At 51.4% G+C, this 20,970-nt stretch overlaps 2 protein-coding genes across 3 annotated transcripts in view; one reads left to right on the top strand and one right to left on the bottom strand.

The window, feature by feature from the left end:
* ntn1b (netrin 1b) overlaps positions 1–6,106 on the bottom strand; it is a 41,272-nt gene extending 35,166 nt beyond the window's left edge. The window contains exons 1-2 of the mRNA XM_030339495.1: positions 5,847–6,106; positions 4,550–5,622 (exon numbers count right to left, since the gene is read on the bottom strand). Of these exons, the coding sequence (XP_030195355.1) occupies positions 4,550–5,609 (1,060 nt within the window). The 5' untranslated portion in view covers positions 5,610–5,622; positions 5,847–6,106. The remainder of the gene's footprint in view (positions 1–4,549; positions 5,623–5,846) is intronic.
* Positions 6,107–8,227: 2,121 nt separating this feature from the next.
* On the top strand, positions 8,228–20,895 carry LOC115530755 (phosphoinositide 3-kinase regulatory subunit 5). 2 transcript variants are annotated; one of them, XM_030339480.1, is made up of 18 exons: positions 8,236–8,970; positions 9,800–9,900; positions 10,605–10,673; positions 10,989–11,127; positions 11,954–12,023; positions 12,407–12,584; positions 13,203–13,428; positions 13,781–13,849; positions 14,185–14,720; positions 15,068–15,409; positions 15,875–16,000; positions 16,989–17,120; positions 17,842–17,935; positions 18,163–18,239; positions 18,332–18,428; positions 18,768–18,850; positions 18,949–19,061; positions 19,483–20,895. In XM_030339480.1, exons 1-18 carry the CDS (start codon positions 8,871–8,873, stop codon positions 19,628–19,630), a joined length of 2,700 nt encoding a protein of 899 aa, XP_030195340.1. In that variant the 5' UTR covers positions 8,236–8,870; the 3' UTR covers positions 19,631–20,895. The 2 variants fall into 2 exon arrangements, 1 of the variants encoding a protein (XP_030195340.1); XR_003973783.1 differs by lacking the exon at positions 19,483–20,895 and having other exon boundaries at positions 8,228–8,970; positions 18,332–18,424.
* The last annotated feature ends 75 nt before the right edge of the window (positions 20,896–20,970 follow it).

The following is a 20,970-nucleotide window of genomic DNA, read 5'->3' as shown; positions in this document are numbered from 1 at the left end:
GAGAGCGAGAGAGAGAGAGAGAGAGAGAGAGAGAGAGGAGGAGAGAGAGAAAGGCAGCAAGGAGGAGAGAGAGAAAGGCAGCAAGGAGGAGAGAGAGAGAGAGACAGAAAGAGAGAGAGAGGGAGAGGGAGAGAGAGAGAGAGAGAGAGAGAGAGAGAGAGAGAGAGAGAGAGAGAGAGAGAGAGAAAGAGAGAGAGAGAGAGCAAGAGAAGGGCAGTGAGGAGGCAGCAAGGAGGCAGCGAGGAGGGAGAGAGGAGGAGAGAGAGCCATTACTAGAATATTTATGACATCATTGTATTGAGATTTAACTCCGCTCAGTCACATGGGCGGTCGGAGCGTGTCTGAAACGAGGGCCGGATGCAGAAGGCGTTATAAAGCTCCGCCCTGCAGGTCTCCTGATCGGCCAATCAGGGCCCGGTCTCCTGATCGGCCAATTAGGGCCAACCTCCTGATCTGCCAATCAGGGCCCGGCCTCCTGATCGGCAAATCAGGGCCAGTTCTTCTGATGAGCCAATCAGGGCCCGGTTTTCTAATCAGCCAATCAGGGCCCAGCCTCCTGGGGCGTGGTACCACCACATGCCACAGGTCGGAGCAGACCTTCTTCATTGGTTTTATGGCCTTGCCCCGGGATGCGGACATTGGGGTTTGACCCGAAACCTTCAAACACCCTGAAGCACTTCGCTCCGAGACTGAATAAATCTATAATCTAATATGTAAATATAAGCATCATATAAAAGCAAAAGGTGGCTGCACACTGACTCCTGTCTGGGGTCAAAAGGGCCGGTCTGACCTCTACACGCTGACCTCTGACCTTTGTCTGGGGTCAAGGGGCGGGCCCCGCCTCTCAGCGGGGAACAGAGCAGGCCAGAGATAAACATCTGGGTTGTAAAAAGAAGAAGAGAACAAAGGAGAGGAATCTGATCTGATAAGACCAGCAGCTGAAGACGACAGGAATTCTACGGCACGGAATTGCCGACACTCTTCGGAATTTCTGGTTGAACATCAGAAAGATAAAACAGCCAGTAGCCAAAGGGAGAGCCAGGGACGGTCAGGTGATCAAAGGGGGCGTGGTTTGGAACACGACCTGATCAACAAGACTGGTTCATTCAGCCGAACAAAGCAGAACTTAGACCTGGAGGGACATACTGACAGACAGATGGACAGTCATCCATACGCTGATGCACAGAGGTCCTCACAGAGGTCCTCAGTCACAAACAGGAAGAAGAAACGCACCTGCAGGTCAGGGGTCAACAAGGGGTCATCACGGGGCCACAGGTGGAAACCGCACTCCGCAAATACGTCGAATGAGAAGCAGCTGCTTCGGACAGAGAGACCTTGTGTGTTTGTGTGTGTGTGTGTGTGTGTGTGTGTGTGTGTGTGTGTGTGTGTGTGTGTGTGTGTGTGTGTGTGTGTGTGTGTGTGTGTGTGTGTGTGTGTGTATGTCAATGTGTCTGTGTGTGTGTCTGTGTGTGTATGTGTGTGTGTGTGTGTGTGTGTGTGTGTGTGTGTGTGTGTGTGTGTGTGTGTGTGTGTGTGTGTGTGTGTGTGTGTGTGTGTGTGTGTGTGTGTGTGTATGTAGCTATTGATCTATGTAAGAGTGTGTATTTCCGGTAATGCAACATATTCATGAATTTGTTTTAGTGGCTCAGGGCACTAATAGACTAATATATAATTACATTGATGGATATATTAGTTAAAGAATGTTGAGGTGGTCAGGAATGAATATTGTGAAAATGCACCACATCTCCCCGGCCGGTCTATCCAGTACATTAACTCATCTGCATGTCATGCGACAGCAGTCAGTTGGAATGTAAAAGGTAGAGCTGCCAACGTAAGCGCTTTAAGAAAACAGAGAGCGAATCAGATGGACAACCTGCTCTCAGTCTCGCTTCCTCACGGCCTGCGAGCCGTGCGAGCCGTGCGACAGACCCCCTCTCCACCCTGACCCCGTCCCCCTCTACACCCTGAGAGGCCGTCCCAACGTGAGCCACAGGGCAGGCCGTGTTGCCAGATTTGGCCAAATTTCTCGCCCAAACTGGGAACACTGCAAGGCCGCCATTGTGGCGCTGCGCTCGGAGCCGTGGAACCACCAGACAGCTTTAATTAGCACGCCCCCCCACCCCACAAAGCCCCCTCCCCCCCAGTGTTCCCCTCGTTCCTGGGCCGGGGGCTGCATGCTCACGGCGTCTTTATCTGATCCCACACAGAGGGGGCGGGGCCGACAGGGTGCTGGACGCCCCGCCGCTGACAATGCTTTTGTTTCAGTAAAATAAACCGGTGGGCAGAGCGGGCAGCGGCAGAAAGAAGAGGGCAGAGAACACGCTGTTCGCTTGTTCTGCCCTGCTGCACCAACCGGGGGGGTGGAGCACGGCCTCGGGGGGGGGGGGCTCTTCCCCAGCCCACCCCCCAGGGTTCCCGGGGGGGTCCTTGTGGTGTTTTTGACAAGGGACTAAATCGTTGATTCCATCCTGTGTGTAAACTCTGCTGTGGTCTGAACTCCGGTCTGAAGGCTCTATGAGCGGCGGGGAGGTCTGTCCTCCCCCCGCCTCACTTACCCCCGACAGGCGGCTATGTGCCAAACATGTCGTCGCCCGATCGGACGGAGCTGCGGATTGGGAAGCAAACCACGACCCCGCATCCATCTCTCGAGACCAGCTGGGAACCCCGGTACTAATGACATCAGGGGATCAGAAGGGAGACCAAGGGTCCAGCGGGTCAGAACAGAGACCAGGGGGTCAGAAGAAAGACCAATGTCAGAAGGGAGACCAAGGGTCCAGCGGGTCGGAAGAGAGATCAGGGGTTCAGAAGAGAGACCTGCTGGTCTCTCCTCTGACCCGGCTGTCTCTGGTTTCTCTTCTTACCCCCTGGTCTCTCTTCTGACCCTCTGGTCTCTCTTCTGACCCCCTGGTCTCTCTTCCGACCCTCTGGTCTCTCTTCTGACCCCCTGGTCTCTCTTCTGACCCTCTGGTCTGTCTTCTGACATTCTGGTATTTCCTCTGACCCCCTGGTCTCTCTGCTAACCCGCTGGACCCCTGGTCTCTATTCTGACATGCTGGTCTCTCTTCTGACATGGTGGTCTCTCTTCTCAACCGCTGGTCTCTCTTTTGACCCCCTAGTCTCTCTTCTGAGACACTTGTCTCTGGTCTCTCTTCTGACATGCTGGTCTCTCTTCTGACCCCCTGGTCTCTCTTCTGACCCGCTGACCCCTGGTCTCTCTTCTGACCCCTGGTCTCTCTTCTGGCCCGCTGGACCCTTGGTCTCCCTTCTGACCCCCTCGGTCCCTCTTCTAATTTAAAGGCTGATTTTTTGGTTTGTTTTTTGGTTAAGCAGGTTTTAAATGTGGATTTGGATTTGAAAAGACAAGACTAATTTAATAAAACAAATGTTTTATTAAATTATTAAACATTTGTTTTAATTTCTGCCTTCTATAAAAAAAAGCAAGTATGCCTCTGCCTCATAGGCGTTCAATTGAGTTTGCCTAACAGCTTGTAAGGGTTTAAAATATTTTTTAATTGCAATGTTATTACAATTACATTGTATTACGATGACAATTGTATTAGTTGCTTTATTTAGAGTGTAGGATATTAATTCACGTATTAGGTTTGATTGCTAAAGGCCCCATCCCCGTTCTTAAAGAACAAGCCATTTATTTATCTTCACAATAATATGCATGCTTAAAACCTGAAACGTAAAACGTGTATTAAAGGCCGACTTTACGCACTCAATAAAGGCAGCCAATTAATTATTAATTAGCATAAAGGAATGCAAAATATAATTGTCTAGATATTATAAGACTATAAAGAAAACAGAGAAATGTAAGCTTTTATAAAATAAAACCGTCCACACCAAGATAACGAGGTAGATCATGTGCGTTGGTACAACGTCCATCGTAACAAATAGTGCCAATAGTTCCCACAAAAAACGAACCGTTTCGTTCACCCAAAACAATTTCCAGGCCTTCATTTAAAGCATGCATTCACGTAACGACTGGACTGGGAGTGAACGTTGACAACCTACACCGTAGGTGATCCGGAAGACTGCGAATGCGTGGATGATCGTGTTGAGGTGACTGCGACTGGATGCATCTCCTTATGGTTAACCGGCCAGGACCCCATCACCGATTTAAAATGTTTTGCCTCTATGTGTGTGTGTGTGTGTGTGTGTGTGTGTGTGTGTGTGTGTGTGTGTGTGTGTGTGTGTGTGTGTGTGTGTGTGTGTGTGTGTGTGTGTGTGTGTGTGTGTGCGTGCGTGCATGCATGCATGCATGCATGCATGTATGGATGGATGGATGGATGGATGGATGGATGGATGGATGGATTTATGTATGTATGTATCCCCCATTCTGCGTTCCTCATAAACATTTCTTCCTTAGGCCTATACTAATTAAGAAGTTTTTCCGTGCCCTCTGGGGGGCTAGGGTCGGAGGGGCATTCATATATGGCTTGTTCAACCCTTTCAGACTGTACTTGTGATTAAGGCCGATACAAATACAATTGAATTGCATTGAACCGTAAAACGGTAAGGAGTGAAATGATGAGGTTTCGCTTACCGACGCAGTCGTTGGCCTCGCGGGCGGTGGCGCGCTGCCAGGGCCGGTCGTAGTGGAACGGCTTACATCGGTCGCACTCCGGCCCCGCCGTGTGGTGCTTGCACTCGCACACCAGGTTTCCGTCACGGTCCCGCACGCACTTGGACGCGTGGCCGTTGCACTTGCAGCGGCCGCCCACCTGCAGGTCCGACACAGCGTAAAAGTACGAGTCGCGCGCCAGCTCCGAGTCGTCCTCGTTCTCGTCCCCGAGCGTGTGTAGCCGGCTGAACGTCACCTTGACGTCCGTGGCCGTCACCCAGTCCTGCAGCACCGGCGAGTTGTCGAAGTCGTGCGCCGAGGGTCTGCCGTCCAGCGTGCTGAAGGCGATCAGCCCCCCGGTCAGCGGGTGCCGGTCGGTGTGGGAGTCGGTGCAGATGGCCTCCTGCTCGTTCTGCTTGGTGATGCTCGCCTTGTTCTGCCGCCCGAACATCTTCTTACACTGCGTGGAGTAGAACTGGAACGGCACCCAGGACTTGCCGTAGTCCATGGACTTGAAGATGGCCATGGACTCGGGCCGCGGCGAGCAGAACTGGAGGCTCACGTACGTCACCTCGAACTTCTTCCCCAGCGACAGCGTGAGCGTGACATTGTGCGGGAACTGCACGAAGTTCTCGGAGCGCCAGCAGGTCAGGTTGTGCGGGTTGTTAAGGTCAGTGAGGTAGGCCGGCGGGTGCGCCTTCTTTGGATCCTCCGCGTCGCACGTGTGGCACTCCCGCGTCCTCTCCTCCTCCTCCTCTTCCTCTTCCTCCTCTTCCTCCTCTTCCTCCTCGGGGCCCTTCTCCGCCGCCACGCAGTAGCGCGCAGCGGGGCTCCCGCAGGTGCTGGACACGCGCACGTCCTTGCCGAACGCGGAGTTGACGAAGTCCGGGATGCAGCGGCGGGGGGTCCCGTTCTCGTCGTAGCAGGGGTCCGGTGGAGAGGACTGCGCGGCGAACATGCTGAGGCCGTAGCCGCCGCGCGCCGCCCTGCCAAGCAGCACCGCCGTCACCAACGGAACCCAGAGCCGCCACACGGAGAGCATCTCGGACCACCGTCTTCCGGTCCCGAGGAAGATGGGAAGAGATTAGATATTAATATAGAAATTAAACCGCCGCGGCTTGAACATTTGAGTTTAAAAATATGAAAAACGAGCGACTTATATTTTTGAACAACAACGAATGCAATCATTGAGTCATTAGTAAGTAGAGCGAGATTCCATCAGAGTAAAGCATTCACATTTAAAGATCCAAAAGCAATATAATATAATGATATAACTTACGAGGAAACTCCAAGAGAAACACTGTCTCCGAGTCACAGTTCAAACCGAAAAGAAAGTGAAGAAACTACAAAACCCTTTCCGTTCACACTCTTTCGGATTAACTCTTCTGAATTAAATCTCCTTAAAAAAAATCCAAAATATGGATGATGGCAAAGCACCAACTGGTAGTGCGTCTCCTCACTCAGTCACACCTCTGGCACCTCCAGCGACTGCTGTCCCATCCCCTCTCTGCCTCCCTCCCCTCTCCGCGCTCCCTCCCCTCTCCACGCTACCTCTCTGCGCGTCCTCCCCTCTCTACGCGTCCTCCCCTCTCGGCGCGTCCTCCCCTCTCGGCGCGTCCTCCCCTCTCTGCGCTCCCTCTCTGCGCTCCCTCCCCTCTCTGCGCTCCCTCTCTGCGCGTCCTCCCCTCTCTGCGCTCCCTCTCGCGCTCCCTGCATGCGCTCCCTCACTGCGCTCCCTCTCCGCTCTTCCTCTCCGCGCTCCCCTCTCCGCGCTCCCTCGCTGCGCGTCCTTCCGCAGCCCGGCAAGCCTCCCAGAGAGCGTGTGGACATAGAGTGGAAACAGCGCCGCTTGCCGGCCAACTCTGGTCATTACACCTCCCTGCGCCCTATCGTCTGTATAGTATTTGTTAGTATTGAACGTAACAAAGTACGGCAATTAATAAAAGATATTTTAACCAATAAACAAGGGTGGTCAATTTAGGAACAGGCCTTTGTTAACATAGGCTGGACCAGTAGGTCTGTCTCTCGGGCACTGATTACGCACAACACGTCACGTTACCAGGGCGGCATATGGTCTGCCAAAGGTACAGGCGCAGGTTATGAAGGCGCCATGCTGAACTATTCCGATGAATGGTGTGCAATGCTGTGCATTATCTCCTTCTGTTTATTGTGATACGCATGAGGTAGACTACTGAAGCCCAACTGACAACCGGTTTGATAACCAAAACAAATGGGAGATAGCGGAATCGGAACAGAGCGTTGAGAAATGAGGTCCTACAAATGCGACGTTCAAAAGTTAAGTATCAAAACCAAATGTACTCCTGAAGTGTATATCTGTGGTGAATCAAAGGTCAGTGGAATAATTTAAACCAATCAGGACACCTGAGTGTAGCACTGATGGAATAATTAAATATTACTTTGCATATGAAAGCCTGTTAAAGCCCAGAGGGGAATGTAATGTGAGGTAGGACCAGGGTCCTACCTCACACACCGAGTACCAACGTATCAAACATTATTTTACGAATTTGAATTAATCAATTGAATTGTTTAGGGTTTTGAATTGCATTAACCTAATATACATTCAAGATATTCATTATAGTAGAGAGGTTAAGAAAAGTCTCTTTCTAGTTTTCTACTGCTTGTGTTCATAAGGTTTATCCTCTTGTGTCTTCAGGTCAAACACCAGGGTTATGCTGAAGTATCTTCTAACACCATTTAGTCTCCAGCAGCCTGCCCAGACAACAGTTAGCAGTCGTGAAATAAAATGTACATTTAGGGCGTTTAGACGCTGTTATCCAAAGCGACTTACAATAAGTACATTTGTAAGAAGAAAGAGAAACAACAATATATCTCTGTTGGTACCTTAAGGATGTTCATAGAACCAAGTGCCAAGCAGTAACACTCACTAGGTTGACCCATTCCCCGTAGACACCAGAGATAGCTAGGATAAGGTGCCACATAATGCTACTGTTGCTATGGGGGGGGGTTGCTATGCAGTGTCGAGGAGAAGACATCTCCGAACAAGTCTGCAAAAAACAGCTCAGAGTGATTCTTTATGAATCTTTAGGAGGTCCCAGAAACACACCGACATGAGGACAATGGGGGGCGTCGACCGTCACACAGCAGCCAATCAGGGAGAGTAATGAAGTCAAGGAGGAAGAGCAGGCAGTCCATCTCAAGGGTAGCAGATATTAACCACACACACACACACACACACACACACACACACACACACACACACACACACACACACACACACACACACACACACACACACACACACACACACACACACACACACACACACACAAACACACAAAAACAGAAGCCGCCCACACACACACACACACACACACACACACATACATTCACAAACACACACACACACACACACACACACACACACACACACACACACACACTCACACACACACACACACACACACACACACACACACACACACACACACACACACACACACACACACACACACACACACACACACACACACAGACACAAGCTTGCACGCATGCACCCTCACACATGCATACAGTCTCACACACACATTGACACACCCAGGCAGACATACACACACAAAGGCACAACCACACACATTCACACACACACACACACACACACACACACACACACACACACACACACACACACACACACACACACACACACACACACACACACACACACACACACACACACACACACACACACAACCCATACACTTGCTGTCGGATGTGGTTCTCTCTGTACCCTGTCGGTGAACAATAATCTGTGGTTGTAAATATATAGGTAACCTCCCAGCCTGTCACCCTGTGAACAGGTCTGATCTCTGCTCTCCTCAGCGCTGGGATCTGTTCATTCATGTGTGAACTCATCTGAGGCGTAAGAGGGACGGAAACACATGAAATGGAGAAGCAGAGTCCTCTCTTCTTCTGCTTTCAACCGTTCCTCTCCGGCCAACGTGTCGACAGCCCGTGACTCACGTCTGGAGGAAGCGATGACTCGGGGGCTTCGGGCTCGCTGTGAACATTAAGTCTCTGCATCGCTGGCCGACGGCAGGAAGGACCGCGCTGAAGGAAACAGGTTATTTTGGTGCGACGGACATAAGGATAAGTTGTTGTGTTCAGAGCTTGCACTGCACTCGCTCTGCCTGTTCTGCCCAGAGCAGGGTTTGGATCCCAGTCTAGGTTCAGGTCTGGGTCTGGGTCTGGATCTGGTTCAGGGTCTGGGTCTGGGTCTGGGCCTAGGTCAGGGTCTGGGCACCCAGCCTACGGGCCATGTGAGATGGAGCTGAGCTCGTGCACAGAGGACCGGATCCACCATGCCCTCCAGCGGTGCCTTGCGGGCCTGCACCGCGACGCCCCCAACCAGGACTTCTGGAACGGTGAGTCTCGGACCTCGAGGTGAGGAGAGAAAAGCGATTGCTCATCTTTCAACAGACTATACATACCTGGAGCAATGCATGCAGCAATGAAGGAATGAATGAGTGAAATGAATGCTGAGCGACTAACAAACAAACCCCAGCACTGCATGTCGGGCTCGACCGTTGCTAATCTGCTGTTGCAACACAACACCCAAATGGGAATCGAAAGCTCTGTGACAGGAAGACACGCTGACAACAGCAGAGACAGAGGGGTGTGCGGCTGTGTAGTTGTGTGTGTACATGCATGTGTGTAAATGTGTGTTCACGTGTCTGGGCTTCTGTGCGTGTGCCTCCGTGTGTGTGTGTGTACATGTGTCTGTGTGTATGTTTGTGTGTGCAAGTGTCTGTGTGTACATGTGTCTGTGCTCCCATGTGTGTCTCTGTTTGTGCATGTATGTGTCTATGCTTTCATGTGTGTGTGCCTCCATGCGTGTGTCTGTGTGTGCACATGTGTGTGTAACCCCTGTGTGTGTCTGTGTGTGTGTGTGTGCGTGTGTGTGTAACCCCTGTGTGTGTCTGTGTGTGTGTGTGTGTGTGTGTGTGCGTGTGTGTGTAACCCCTGTGTATGTGCACATGTGTGTGTGTAACCTCTCTATGTGTTTGTACATGCGTGTGTAACCCCTCTGTGTGTGTGTGTGTGTACATGTGTGTGTACATTTGTGTGTAACCCCTCTGTGTGTGTGTGTTTGTGTATGTCCGTGTGTGTGCGTGTACATGCGTGTGTAACCCTGTGTGTGTGTGTGTGTGTGTGTCCATGTGTGTGTGTGTGTCCATGTTTGTGGGTGTCCAGCCGGTCTGAGTCTGAACCGTTGGGGTCTGGAGGAGCTTCTGAGAAGGGAGGAGAAGAACTCAGTGATCCTGCTGCAGCACCTCCTCACCAAGACCCAGGAGGTAACACCACCCAAACACCACCCTAAAAACACCACCCTAACACCACCACCCTAACCCCACCTCTCTAACACCACCCTAACACCACCACCCTAAAACCACCTCCCTAACACCACCTTAACACCACCACCCTAACACCACCCTAACACCACCACCCTAACACCACCTCCGTAACACCACCTCTCTAACACCACCCTAACACCACCACCCTAACACCACCTTAACACCACCTCCCTAACACCACCCTAAATCCACCACGCTAACACCACCCTAACACCACCCTAACACCACCTGAACACCACCTCCCTAACACCACCCTAACACCACCACCACACCATCCCCCCCCTAACACCCCCACCCTGCAGCACCTCCTCACTAAGCCCCTGGAGGTGAGGGGGTCCCCTCAACACCTAACCAACAGCCCCCTCTATCTACGGGTTGGATGTTAGAGAACATCCAACCCGTAGATACATAACCTCAATGAACCTCATTAACATTTTGCACTTTTGCACTTTCTAAGTTATGCATATTCTTATACCTTTATTATTAAATGATATTTTAAAAGATTGTCCTTTTTACTAGAATGTAAGTGGCAGCTCACTGGGAGGTGACTGGGAGGTACCTGGGATGTAACTTTGAGGTAGCTGGGAGGTATCTGGGAAATGAGCAGGAGTTGACTGGTAGCAGTAAGTGGTCTGTATCTCCAGGTGTTGGAGTCCAGTCAGTATGAGCTGGTGGTGCCTCTGACCCTGCTGTTCTCCTCCACCCTCCTCGAGGTGAGCCTCCTCCCTCACCCCACCCCCATATTACACCAACATGTACAATAAAAGTACTTTTATTTTGTAATTCTTTGTCTGCATCCTGCTCACAGAGATAAACCGGCATTTCATTTTGGTTCTTCATTTAAATAGGCTACTGTGCATTTTATTCTTGAATATTTGCTGACATTCAATTCATACACATTTAAATACAAATATATATATTTATGAAGGTGATAATAAGCATCCTTTATTTTTATGTATTTTATGTTAATATTTATTTAATTTTATTTTGAAAGGTGTATTAGCTAACCACTTCCTGTGCTCCCCCAGACCTCCCATTGGGTTCCAGAAGGTTCAGTTCTCCAGAAAGCCTACAGCCTGTTCCACAGCTTCCTGTCGTGGCCCCAGCCCTGCAGCTTGGCCTCCAGGCGGCTGCTGAAGGTGCTCTCCACGGAGCTCCGCGCTCCAGGTAACGATCAGACCTCACACTCAGCCAACAGGTGGTCGACCTCATCGTGACCGCAAGTCAGCCCAGGTCATCAGGACTCAGTTCCTCACAGCTGTACCCGGTACACCTGCTGGTATACGTGCAAATGTTGATCAGGTTAAAATGGAAGAACTTGTGGTCACAATTAGGTACACTGTAGCTCATAGTGACAAATTCCTCCATTTTCCAAATCTTCCATTATTAGTTCCAACCAGATAAACATCTCCATGTAAAATATCAGTTCCTCAAGGGTGAAAATATGCAAATATCTCTGCTTGAATATCTACCTATCTGCATATTTATATCTCATTAGTCAGCGTTCTCCTGCGACCCTAATGCATCACACACGCCCGATGGGCTCTTGACCTAAGGTTGGGAACCCAAGGGGTTCCCAGCCTTAGTTCCCAACAATCTTTGATCCCCTTTCCAACGGAAGGGGATCAAAGAGCCCCAGTGAACACACGGCAGACATGAATTCACACTCTCTGACCCCGTAAACACCCGTTACAGAGTCTCACACTTTACCAATTACAATTACAATTCTGTCATTGTGTGTATTGGTTAATACACACAATGACACACCGGCAGAGTCAACCATGAAAGGTGACAGCAAGGGTTAGGGTTAGTGTCTTGCTCAGGGACACATCAACACTCAGCTAGGAGGTGTTGGGGATCGAACTAGCAACCTTTCGGTTACAAGACAACTGCTCTACCTCCTGAGCTAAGCCAACCAAGGGGCCGTGTGTTATAGACTGAGACCAGAGTCCTAACATGTGGTGCATGGATGAATTCATGTGTGTGTCTCCAGGTATCTCTTTTCAGAGGCTGGTGAGAGAAGAGCAGTGGCTGAATTCAGGGAACCACCACGCTAAGACCATGTGAGATATGAGATCAGTGTGTGTGTGTGTGTGTGTGTGTGTGTGTGTATGTGTGACTACCTAGTGTGTGTGTGTGTGTGTGTAGTGTGACTAACTAGTGTGTTTGTGTTTGTGTGTGTAGTGTGGCTACCTATTGTGTGTGTGTGTGTGTGTGTGTGTGTGTGTGTGTGTGTGTGTGTGTGTGTGTGTGTGTGTGTGTGTGTGTGTGTGTGTGTGTGTGTCCATGTTAATTTGTATTTGTGGGTGTGTGTGTGTTGAATCATTCCAACACATGCGTGGATGTTCTGTATACTTTTTTCTATGTTTGTGTGGGTTCCCTTTGTTTGAACACATGCCGGTGTGTGTATGTGTGTGTGTGTGTGTGTCTGTGTGTGTGTGTGCAGCACGGTGCTGCTGGGTGGCGGGGGGGAGGCTGGGCCCCCAGACGTCCGGGCCCTCTCCGACCACCTCCAGCGGGGGGGGATGACCCCGCGGGCCGCCGCTGTCCACCTTGTCTCCCACGCCGTCCGGGCATCGCTAGGCAACGCGTATGCCCCGCGGCGGCTCCAAGCCGCGCTGCAGGTGAGCTGACTGCTCCATGCCTGGTCACCTCTCTGACCTTGACCCCCAGGACTGGTCTCATCTCTCTCTCCTTTCTCTCCTCTATCCTCTCCTCTCTCTCCCCTCTCTCCCCTCTCTCCCCTCTCTCCTCTCCCTCCTCTCTCTCCCTGACCACCAGAACTGGGTGTTGCTTGACGTTTGTCTATTGATCTTCTGTGAGCGATGGTTCTCCTCTTTCTTTCTTCTCTTTCTATATCTGGTTGTGTGATGTAATGTGTTGGAGCAGAGTGTTTTTTCTTGTCCAGTGAATGTTCCAGATGATTAGTGTCTCTGGATAGGTTCTGGTTCTTAAATAGAACTTAAACCTTAAATGGGGAATTCGAGTGTACAGCTTCAAACCAGTGCTGTGATGAATCCCGGTCTGCAAAACCCAGAAATATTGGACCGTCATCTCCTCTGTCCGAGATCTGAATTCTGGAAACAGCAGCAATGACGTCATTGGTCCATCTGTTCTGGGATTTCTCCCAACATAACTCTCTCTCTCTCTCTCTCTCTCTCTCTCTCTCTCTCTCTCTCTCTCTCTCTCTCTCTCTCTCTCTCTCTCTCTCTCTCTTTCTCTCTCTCTCTCTCTTTCCTCAGGCCAGAGGAGATGAGGAGCTGCAGGAGGTGCTCGCCGTGGTGACGGACAGCATGGAGATGGCCGCTTCCTCAGGGGCGCAGCCTGAGACCGCCAGGCGGGCTCTCATGGGGCAGATGGAGCAGCTAGCCCGGAGCCTCGGGCTAGGTAGCTCCCAGGCTAACGGCGGCGAGGTCAGCAAAGGGTCGCCTCGCAGCGCCGATAACCTCTCTGGAGAAGGGGACAAAAGTGAGGATGATGAAGAACGGGATGAGTTCTGCAATATGTAACAAAGATGGAGACGAAGCTGCTTCGGTTATTTTATGCATTTCAAGGCTCTTGTTGAGGATTTAGGTAGGTTACCAAGGTATCACTCGGTCCCAGTTACAGCCAATCAGAAAGAGCCGTTGCATTTGCTCGCCGTTTGCTCGCCGAGAGTCGCGACTGAACATTCCTAAAATACTTTGAAAAGAGGATGAGACGTGTTCTGCTGAACTCCTCCTCCTTCTCCTCCTGCTGTCTGCATGGAATAGCAGGAGGCGGTGAACTTAACAAAAGTCACTTCACTCAATGTCAACTGAGGGTTTGATTGTTTCTTCAGGTCCTGAGGATGTGCTCCAGCTGCCGTTTGCCAAATGCCACGTGTGTCCCTGGGAGAAAGACAACTTTGGTAATGAGACCACGTTTCTTCTCTCCAGATACAGATTAGATTAGACTCTACAGACACTGGTTGATCATTGAGGAAAGGATTTGTTCAGCTCAAGCCAGAAGTTGAAGTAAATGTCATTAGGAAGCAGACAGGGTTAGGGCCTCTTGCTAGAGGACTGCGGACAGTGGGGAACAAACCCAGAACATTCTGGCTGAGAGTCGACCCCCTGTTACTTCACTTAGCACTACTACAGATAGTTACAGTGCTGAGCTGTAGAGCAGATCAGGTTATTCTCTGTCTCTTCTGCTTAGACAGCGTTCCGTCCTTTAGTAAAAGTGCATCTCCTCTTCCTCCAGATAATCTGAGCTCCATCCTGGCCAACGTTGTCCACCACGACCTGGCGCCCGACCTCTACTACGACTCAGAGGAGGAGCAGGAGGAGGAGGAGGGGGAGGAGGAGGAGGAGGGGGGGAGGAACGGAACGGACGACACGGCGGTCCGAGGGGAACCGGCTGAAACCGGCCGGAGCAAGAAGGAGGCCCGGCCGAACCGGTTCTCCAGCGGCTCCTCGTCCTCCCGGGATTCGGGGCTGTCCTCCAGCTGGTCTGTCCCGTCGCGCTCGCCCCGGTCGTCGGGCGTTGACAGCGACCTCACCGGGGAGGTCGTGGAGACGGATGACGGCTCTGCCTCCGGCACGGCGGCGGCGGATCGAAGGAAGCCCAAGAAGAAGTCTCATTCGCTGCTGAGGGTGGAGCGACTGTCCCTGATGTTCAAGACCCCTCGCAGCCCCACGGCTGGCCGCCGGCCAATCAGCACGGGGGCCGACGGGACCCTCGGGGCCGATCCCCCCAACAGCCCCCGCTTCAAACGCTCCAAGTCCCTCCCCCGCCAGGTCAGTGACACGCTTAGGTCACATCTTACTGCATTACAACTCTATTTATCTTATTATTACATTAACATTTACAATCAGGCCCCTTCGCCGACGCTTTTATCTGAAGAAAGAGAAACAACATTATATCTCTGTGGGTACTGTAAGGATGTTCACAGAACCAAGTGCGAAGCACTGACACTCACTAGATTAACCCATTCCCCGTGTACAACACAGATAGCTAGGATAAGACACTACACAATGCTAGGTACTATGGTAAGTGCCAGGACGTACAACATACAGTAAGTGTGTGGGAGGGATTATGATTCTCCACCCTGATTCGACCCCCGGTGAGACTAACCCGTGTTCAGGTGCGCAACCCCGCCCGCAGCCCCCGCACCCCCCCCGCCCCCCCGCCGGGGGACCGTCCCGTGTGTGTCCGGCGCCGCCCCATCCTGAGCTGCGATGAGGCAGAGGGGGAGGAGCCCCCGAGCCACACCCTGGTGCGGGTGGTGGTGCTGGGGGGCGACCGGGAGCTGGGGCGCCTGGCCCGGGCGTACGGCCGCCTGCAGCGCAGCGAGCGCAGGACCCCCAGGCTCACCCGGAGGTGCCGGCTCCAATTCTTCTTCGTCCCGGCCAGGAGGCCGATGGGGGAGGGGCCCGCGCCGGGCGACGGCCCGACGGAGGCTCCGCCCCGGGCCACGCCCACCTCGGTGAGGACGGGGGCAGTGGGAGGAGCATATGCTGTTGTCATGGAGATAAGGGTTATGACGTTATCCTTGTACACTGAGCTCTGTTCCATCGGTGTTCGACATAAACGTGTTGGATTAGATCAGAACACTGATCACCTTCAATCAGTCATGAACAGGATTCAATGCTAACTCAATGGGTAAAGGGGGGTGTCATAAATATTTGGCCTAGAAAAGCCCTTTGAGACTGCAATGGTGATTAAGGGCTATACAAATAAAATTGAATTAAATTGAATTTAATTGAATTAAACCGGATTCAGTCCTAAACCGGATTCAATGCTTAACTTAAACTATTCCTAAACATCAGTAATTCAGTTTTACGTTATATGATCCCGTTCAATTCTGACTTGCCAATAAAGAAAATTAAACCTTTGGATCCAACCGCCCCCCCCCCCCCCAACTGAGCCCCCCCCGGTCTCTGCCCCCCAGGATCCCCCCGGACCCCCACAGCAGGAGGCCTCCACCGACATGGCCCACCTCCTGGGGCTCATGGACCCCTGGTACCAGCGCAGCGTCCTGAGCCTGCTCAGCCTGTCCTCCACCATCCTGTACCAGGTAGACCACGTAGACCAGGATCTGAACCAGGTAGACCACGTCCTGAACCTGGTAGACCACGTCCTGTACCTGGTAGACCACGTCCAGGACAGGACCTGGTCTACCTGTACTGAGTAGACCAGGTCCTGTACCAGGTAGACCGGGTAGACCAGGTCCTGTACCAGGTAGACCAGGTAGACTACGTCCTGTACCGGTTAGACCAGGTAGACCAGGTCCTGTGGCAGGTAGACCAGTTAGACCAGGTAGACCAAGTCCTGTACCAGGTAGACCAGGTCCTGTACCAGGTAGACCAGGTAGACCAGGTCCTGTGGCAGGTAGACCAGTAAGACCAGGTAGACCAGGTCCTGTACCAGGTAGACCAGTAAGACCAGGTAGACCAGGTCCTGTACCAGGGAGACCAGGTAGACCAGGTCCTGTACCAGTTAGACCAGGTCCTGTACCAGGTAGACCAGGTCCTGTACCAGGTAGACCAGGTCCTGTACCAGTTAGACCAGGTAGACCAGGTCCTGTACCAGTTAGACCAGGTCCTGTACCAGGTAGACCAGGTCCTGTACCAGTTAGACCAGGCCCTGTACCAGTTAGACCAGGTCCTGTACCAGGTAGATCCATCGGTTCCTGTACCAGATAGACCAGGTAGACCAGGTCCTGTACAAGTTAGACCAGGTCCTGTACCAGTTAGACCAGGTCCTGTACCAGGTAGACCAGGTAGACCAGTTCCTGTAGTTCCTATAAGTTACTTTAAATTTCAGGTAGCTTGAGGAGACCATGCTTCCTGAAATCAACACCTATCACAATGCCTGCGAAATGTACCAGGTGGTATATAATATGAACACCTAGTACTTACTAGTACTAAATAGTACTAACTAACTAAGTTACTCTAGAGCAACTAAATGATATCGTTAGACCACCTACTTCTGAAACCCTCAGAGTATAGTCTTTTTATGTGATGCGTTGTGATGTTTACGGTTTTGTGTGTTCCGTTTCCTAGACTACAGCGACCACAGACGATGAGGTCACAGGAAGCAGCAGCATGGATCGTCTCCCCCTATTGGCTGACCTGCTGCTGTACTACTGTAGACATGCCCACCAGCCAGCCCTGCTGCAGCTCTACAGGGCAGAGGTCAGAGGGCAGACACACACACATACACACACACACACACACACACACACACACACACACACACACACACACACACACACACACACACACACACACACACACACACACACACACACACGCGCGCACACACACACGCACACACACACACACACCTGCATTCTTCACACAACACATGCATTTAACACATGCATACACACACACACAGACACACAGACACACACACACACACACACACAAACACACACACATACACACACACACACACACACACACACACACACACGCAAACACACCTCAGCTGTAAAGATCCACATTGTTTATACATACTGTCAACTAGTTCTTCCAAATCCTCCACCGTTGTGTTTCAAAATAAGAGCGTTGAATTTTCCAAATTGGTCTTCACCGAAATCCTTTCACAACACCATCTACACACACCTGGTCCCTTGAGGGTGACTGGACCCCTGAGGGTGACTGGACCCATGAGTGTGACTGGACCCCTGAGTGTGACTGGACCCCTGAGGGTGACTGGACCCCTGAGTGTGACTGGACCCCTGAGTGTGACTGGACCCTTGAGGGTGACTGGACCTCTGAGTGTGACTGGACCCCTGAGTGTGACTGGACCCCTGAGTGTGACTGGACCCCTGAGGGTGACTGGACCCCTGAGTGTGACTGGTCCACTGAGGGTGACTGATCTTTCTGTGTTCTGCGTTGCTGGTCCCAGTTGACGCTGGCGGGGGGGGGCCGGGTCAGGGAGGTGTTCCTCTACTCTCTGGAGCTGGGAAACACGGCCGGAACCCGGGCGGTGCGGGCCATGGGTCAGTCCCACACACACGCACACGCACACACACACACACACACACACACACACACACATACACACACACACACACACACACACACACACACACACACACACACACACAGACACACACACACACACACACACACACACACACACACACACACACACACACACACACACACACACACACACACACCACTCCCTCCCCCAATGCAGCAGTGTGACATGCGTCCCTCTCAGGCGCGGCCAGCAAGCGGTTCGGTATCGACGGCGACCGGGAGGCGGTCCCACTGACACTGGGCGTGGTCTACAACCAGGTAACCCTCGCTTCCTGTGACTCGCCCCTTCCATCCTGCTCTCTGATTGGACGGCAGTGCTCACGATGGTCACATGTCTCCTGTCCCACCAGGTGTCTGTGGGGGGGAGGGGCCGCTGGACGGATGCGGGGGAGGTGGTCTGCACCTCAATCAACCTCCACAAGGCCTGCAGGAGGCCGGAGCTGGTCGGTACGGGACGCCGTCACATGACCCTCACATGATCATCACATGACTATCACATGACCGTCACATGACCATCATATCCAAATCACATGACCGTCACATGATAATCACATGACCGTCATATGATCATCACATGACCGTAAGATGACCGTCACATGACCGTCACTTGACCGTCACATGACCACCAGGGGGATCAGTGGGGGTCTCAGGGTCTGGTATATTTCGGAATGGACGGATGAAACACCTTTATCCCGTATCTGATCTGATTTAATTTTACTATAATTGACCTAATCTAATCTAGTTCGATCCGATCTTCTCAAACCAATGTAACCCACTCTACTCCAGACCTTGGCGTGGAGAACCTCCTGCTGAGCATGACCGAGGTCCTGAAGAGGCAGTCAACCCGCTCCAAGATGGCGGTCAACCGGGTGAGAGCAACTAATCCCTGATCACTCGTCACTCATCAATCATCCCCTCAGAGTGACAGTGATCTAACCCCCCCCCCCCTCCGGGCTGTGCCCCCCAGCTGTGTGTGTCTGAGGTGCGGGTGGACCGGGTGTGTGTGAGGGGCCGCGGCGGGACCACCTTCGCCGTCTGCCTGGACCAGGATGAGAAGAGGATCATTCAGGGGGTCAGCAGGTACAGACCCACCGTCTCCCCCTCTCTCTATCGCTCTGCCTCTCTCTCTCTCTCTCTCTGTCTATTGCTCTGCCTCTCTCTCTCTTGAGAGAGAGGGATAGACCCATTGAGTACGTCTCTCTCTCTCTCACTATCGACCTGCCTCTCTCTCTCTCTCCCTCTCTGTCTCCCTCTCTGTCTCTCTCTCTCTCTCTCTCTCTCTCTCTCTCTCTCTCTCTCTCTCTCTCTCTCTCTCTCTCTCTCTCTCGCTCTCTCACTCTCTCAATCCCTCCCTCTCTCTCTCTCTCTCCCTCCCTCCCTCCCTCCCTCCCTCTCTCTCTCTCTCTCTCTCTCTAGAGAGAGAGAGAGAGAGAGAGAGAGAGAGAGGGTTTTCCCCCAGATGGCGCTGTGTGTTTAGCGAGTTTTTCCTGAACCCTTCCAGGTGCGACGTCTCCCTCTGCTGTAAACCAGGAAGCAGCGCTGACTGGCTGTCCCACCGGCCACTCCCGGGCCGCGTCAGACCCCTTCACCCCGCCTACTGCTCCATGCTCTGCCTCCCCGTCAACTCCTTCACTGCCTCCCCCCACTGACCCCCCCTACCCCCTGCCGGCTGGGGACGCCTCGGACACCGCTGACCGCCCGGAACACCGTGGACCGTCCGGAACACACCGGACGTTCCTGGAGAACAAGGAACACTCAGAACATCCTGGGAAGGACCGAGAAGGCTCCAGAAAGATCTGGAACGGAACCACACTGGAGAACGTTAGTGTCTGCTGCCAGTCGGTGCTCCGAGGTTCTGGTCGAGTGTTGTTGGAAGTTCATAGTTGGTAGGTGAGAAGAACTTCATGGAGAACATTGGAACGTTCTTGGGAGTTCTGTAGTGTTGGGTTGGAGCTCAGGTCCACTGGGATCCCCTGCTCCTCACCCTCACACTCAGGGAGAGGAAGGTTACCACACCGTAAGCAGTGTTACACTCTAATCTGTCCGTTTAAACTGGACTTCAATCCGTTTCTCTCCTCTTCATCATGGACTTCGGTTTATTTAGCTTTAAGTCATCGGTCTACAAACAAAGAGCCTCGATAAACCTTATTGCCTTCAGAGACATCCCATAATATGCCGTTCATTTAATCTGATTCTGTTCAGCTATATTTGCAGCAAAAGATTTTTTTGTTTGAACAACCGAATGACAGACAAGATTCATTCATACAAGATGCAAAATGTACATTTCGTAATATAAAAGCTAAATTATGTTTAAATTTTAAAGATATAAGGACTAAGCCGTCATGTGATGTTAAAACAATTTAATGTAATGTATTGATAAAGAGGAGAATAGATTTAAGTACTTAACCGTGAGAAGTGGTTTAGGTGTATTTCAAACCGCTAGGGGGCGCTGTTCAGCTACAACCATGAAACGGTTGTACAGAGTCTGATTTCCGAGAAGATACACATACATACGCGCAAATCTTTTGAAACAAATCAAAACATTCCCTAAACTGACCGTTTCATAAAACGAACATGATAATGTGTGCCAAAGTTTCTTAATCTTAATTAACACTTCATACGTGGCTTCAAACTATTATTTCAGTAATGGACTACAGAGGGTGACATGGTTCAGGGATATAAATTATAAATAAGGTACAATAATTATGCAATATTTAACCAGATTCATGTTTCTTCAGCGCATACAGAATTATGACGTTATATTTTAATAGTTAAATGAAGATTTCAAATGGCTATAATTTATCATCATTTGGTGTTCACATATGGCTACTGACTGTATAAATAAATAATTATTATTGTACATTTTTCACTATGAAGATTAAAATACTTATACTTATAAAATAAGAATAAATCATCCCTACTTCCCGATTATATTCTGTTCATCCATGACTCCATTCACACCATGAGACCTTCGCCACGCCAGACCATA

This window comes from Gadus morhua, chromosome 2 (assembly GCF_902167405.1).
Source record: "Gadus morhua chromosome 2, gadMor3.0, whole genome shotgun sequence".
In the NCBI taxonomy this organism is placed as follows: Eukaryota; Metazoa; Chordata; class Actinopteri; order Gadiformes; family Gadidae; genus Gadus; species Gadus morhua.
This window is presented reverse-complemented; position numbering and strand designations above follow the sequence as displayed.

Bases quoted from the DNA above. Each gene is read 5' to 3' on its own strand.
- LOC115530755 (XM_030339480.1), top strand. From the start codon at position 8,871: ATGGAGCTGAGCTCGTGCACAGAGGACCGGATCCACCATGCCCTCCAG. The intron at 9,901-10,604 runs GTAACACCACCC...CTGTATCTCCAG, and splicing joins TCCTCACCAAGACCCAGGAG to GTGTTGGAGTCCAGTCAGTA. The intron at 13,850-14,184 runs GTAATGAGACCA...CTCTTCCTCCAG, and splicing joins CTGGGAGAAAGACAACTTTG to ATAATCTGAGCTCCATCCTG.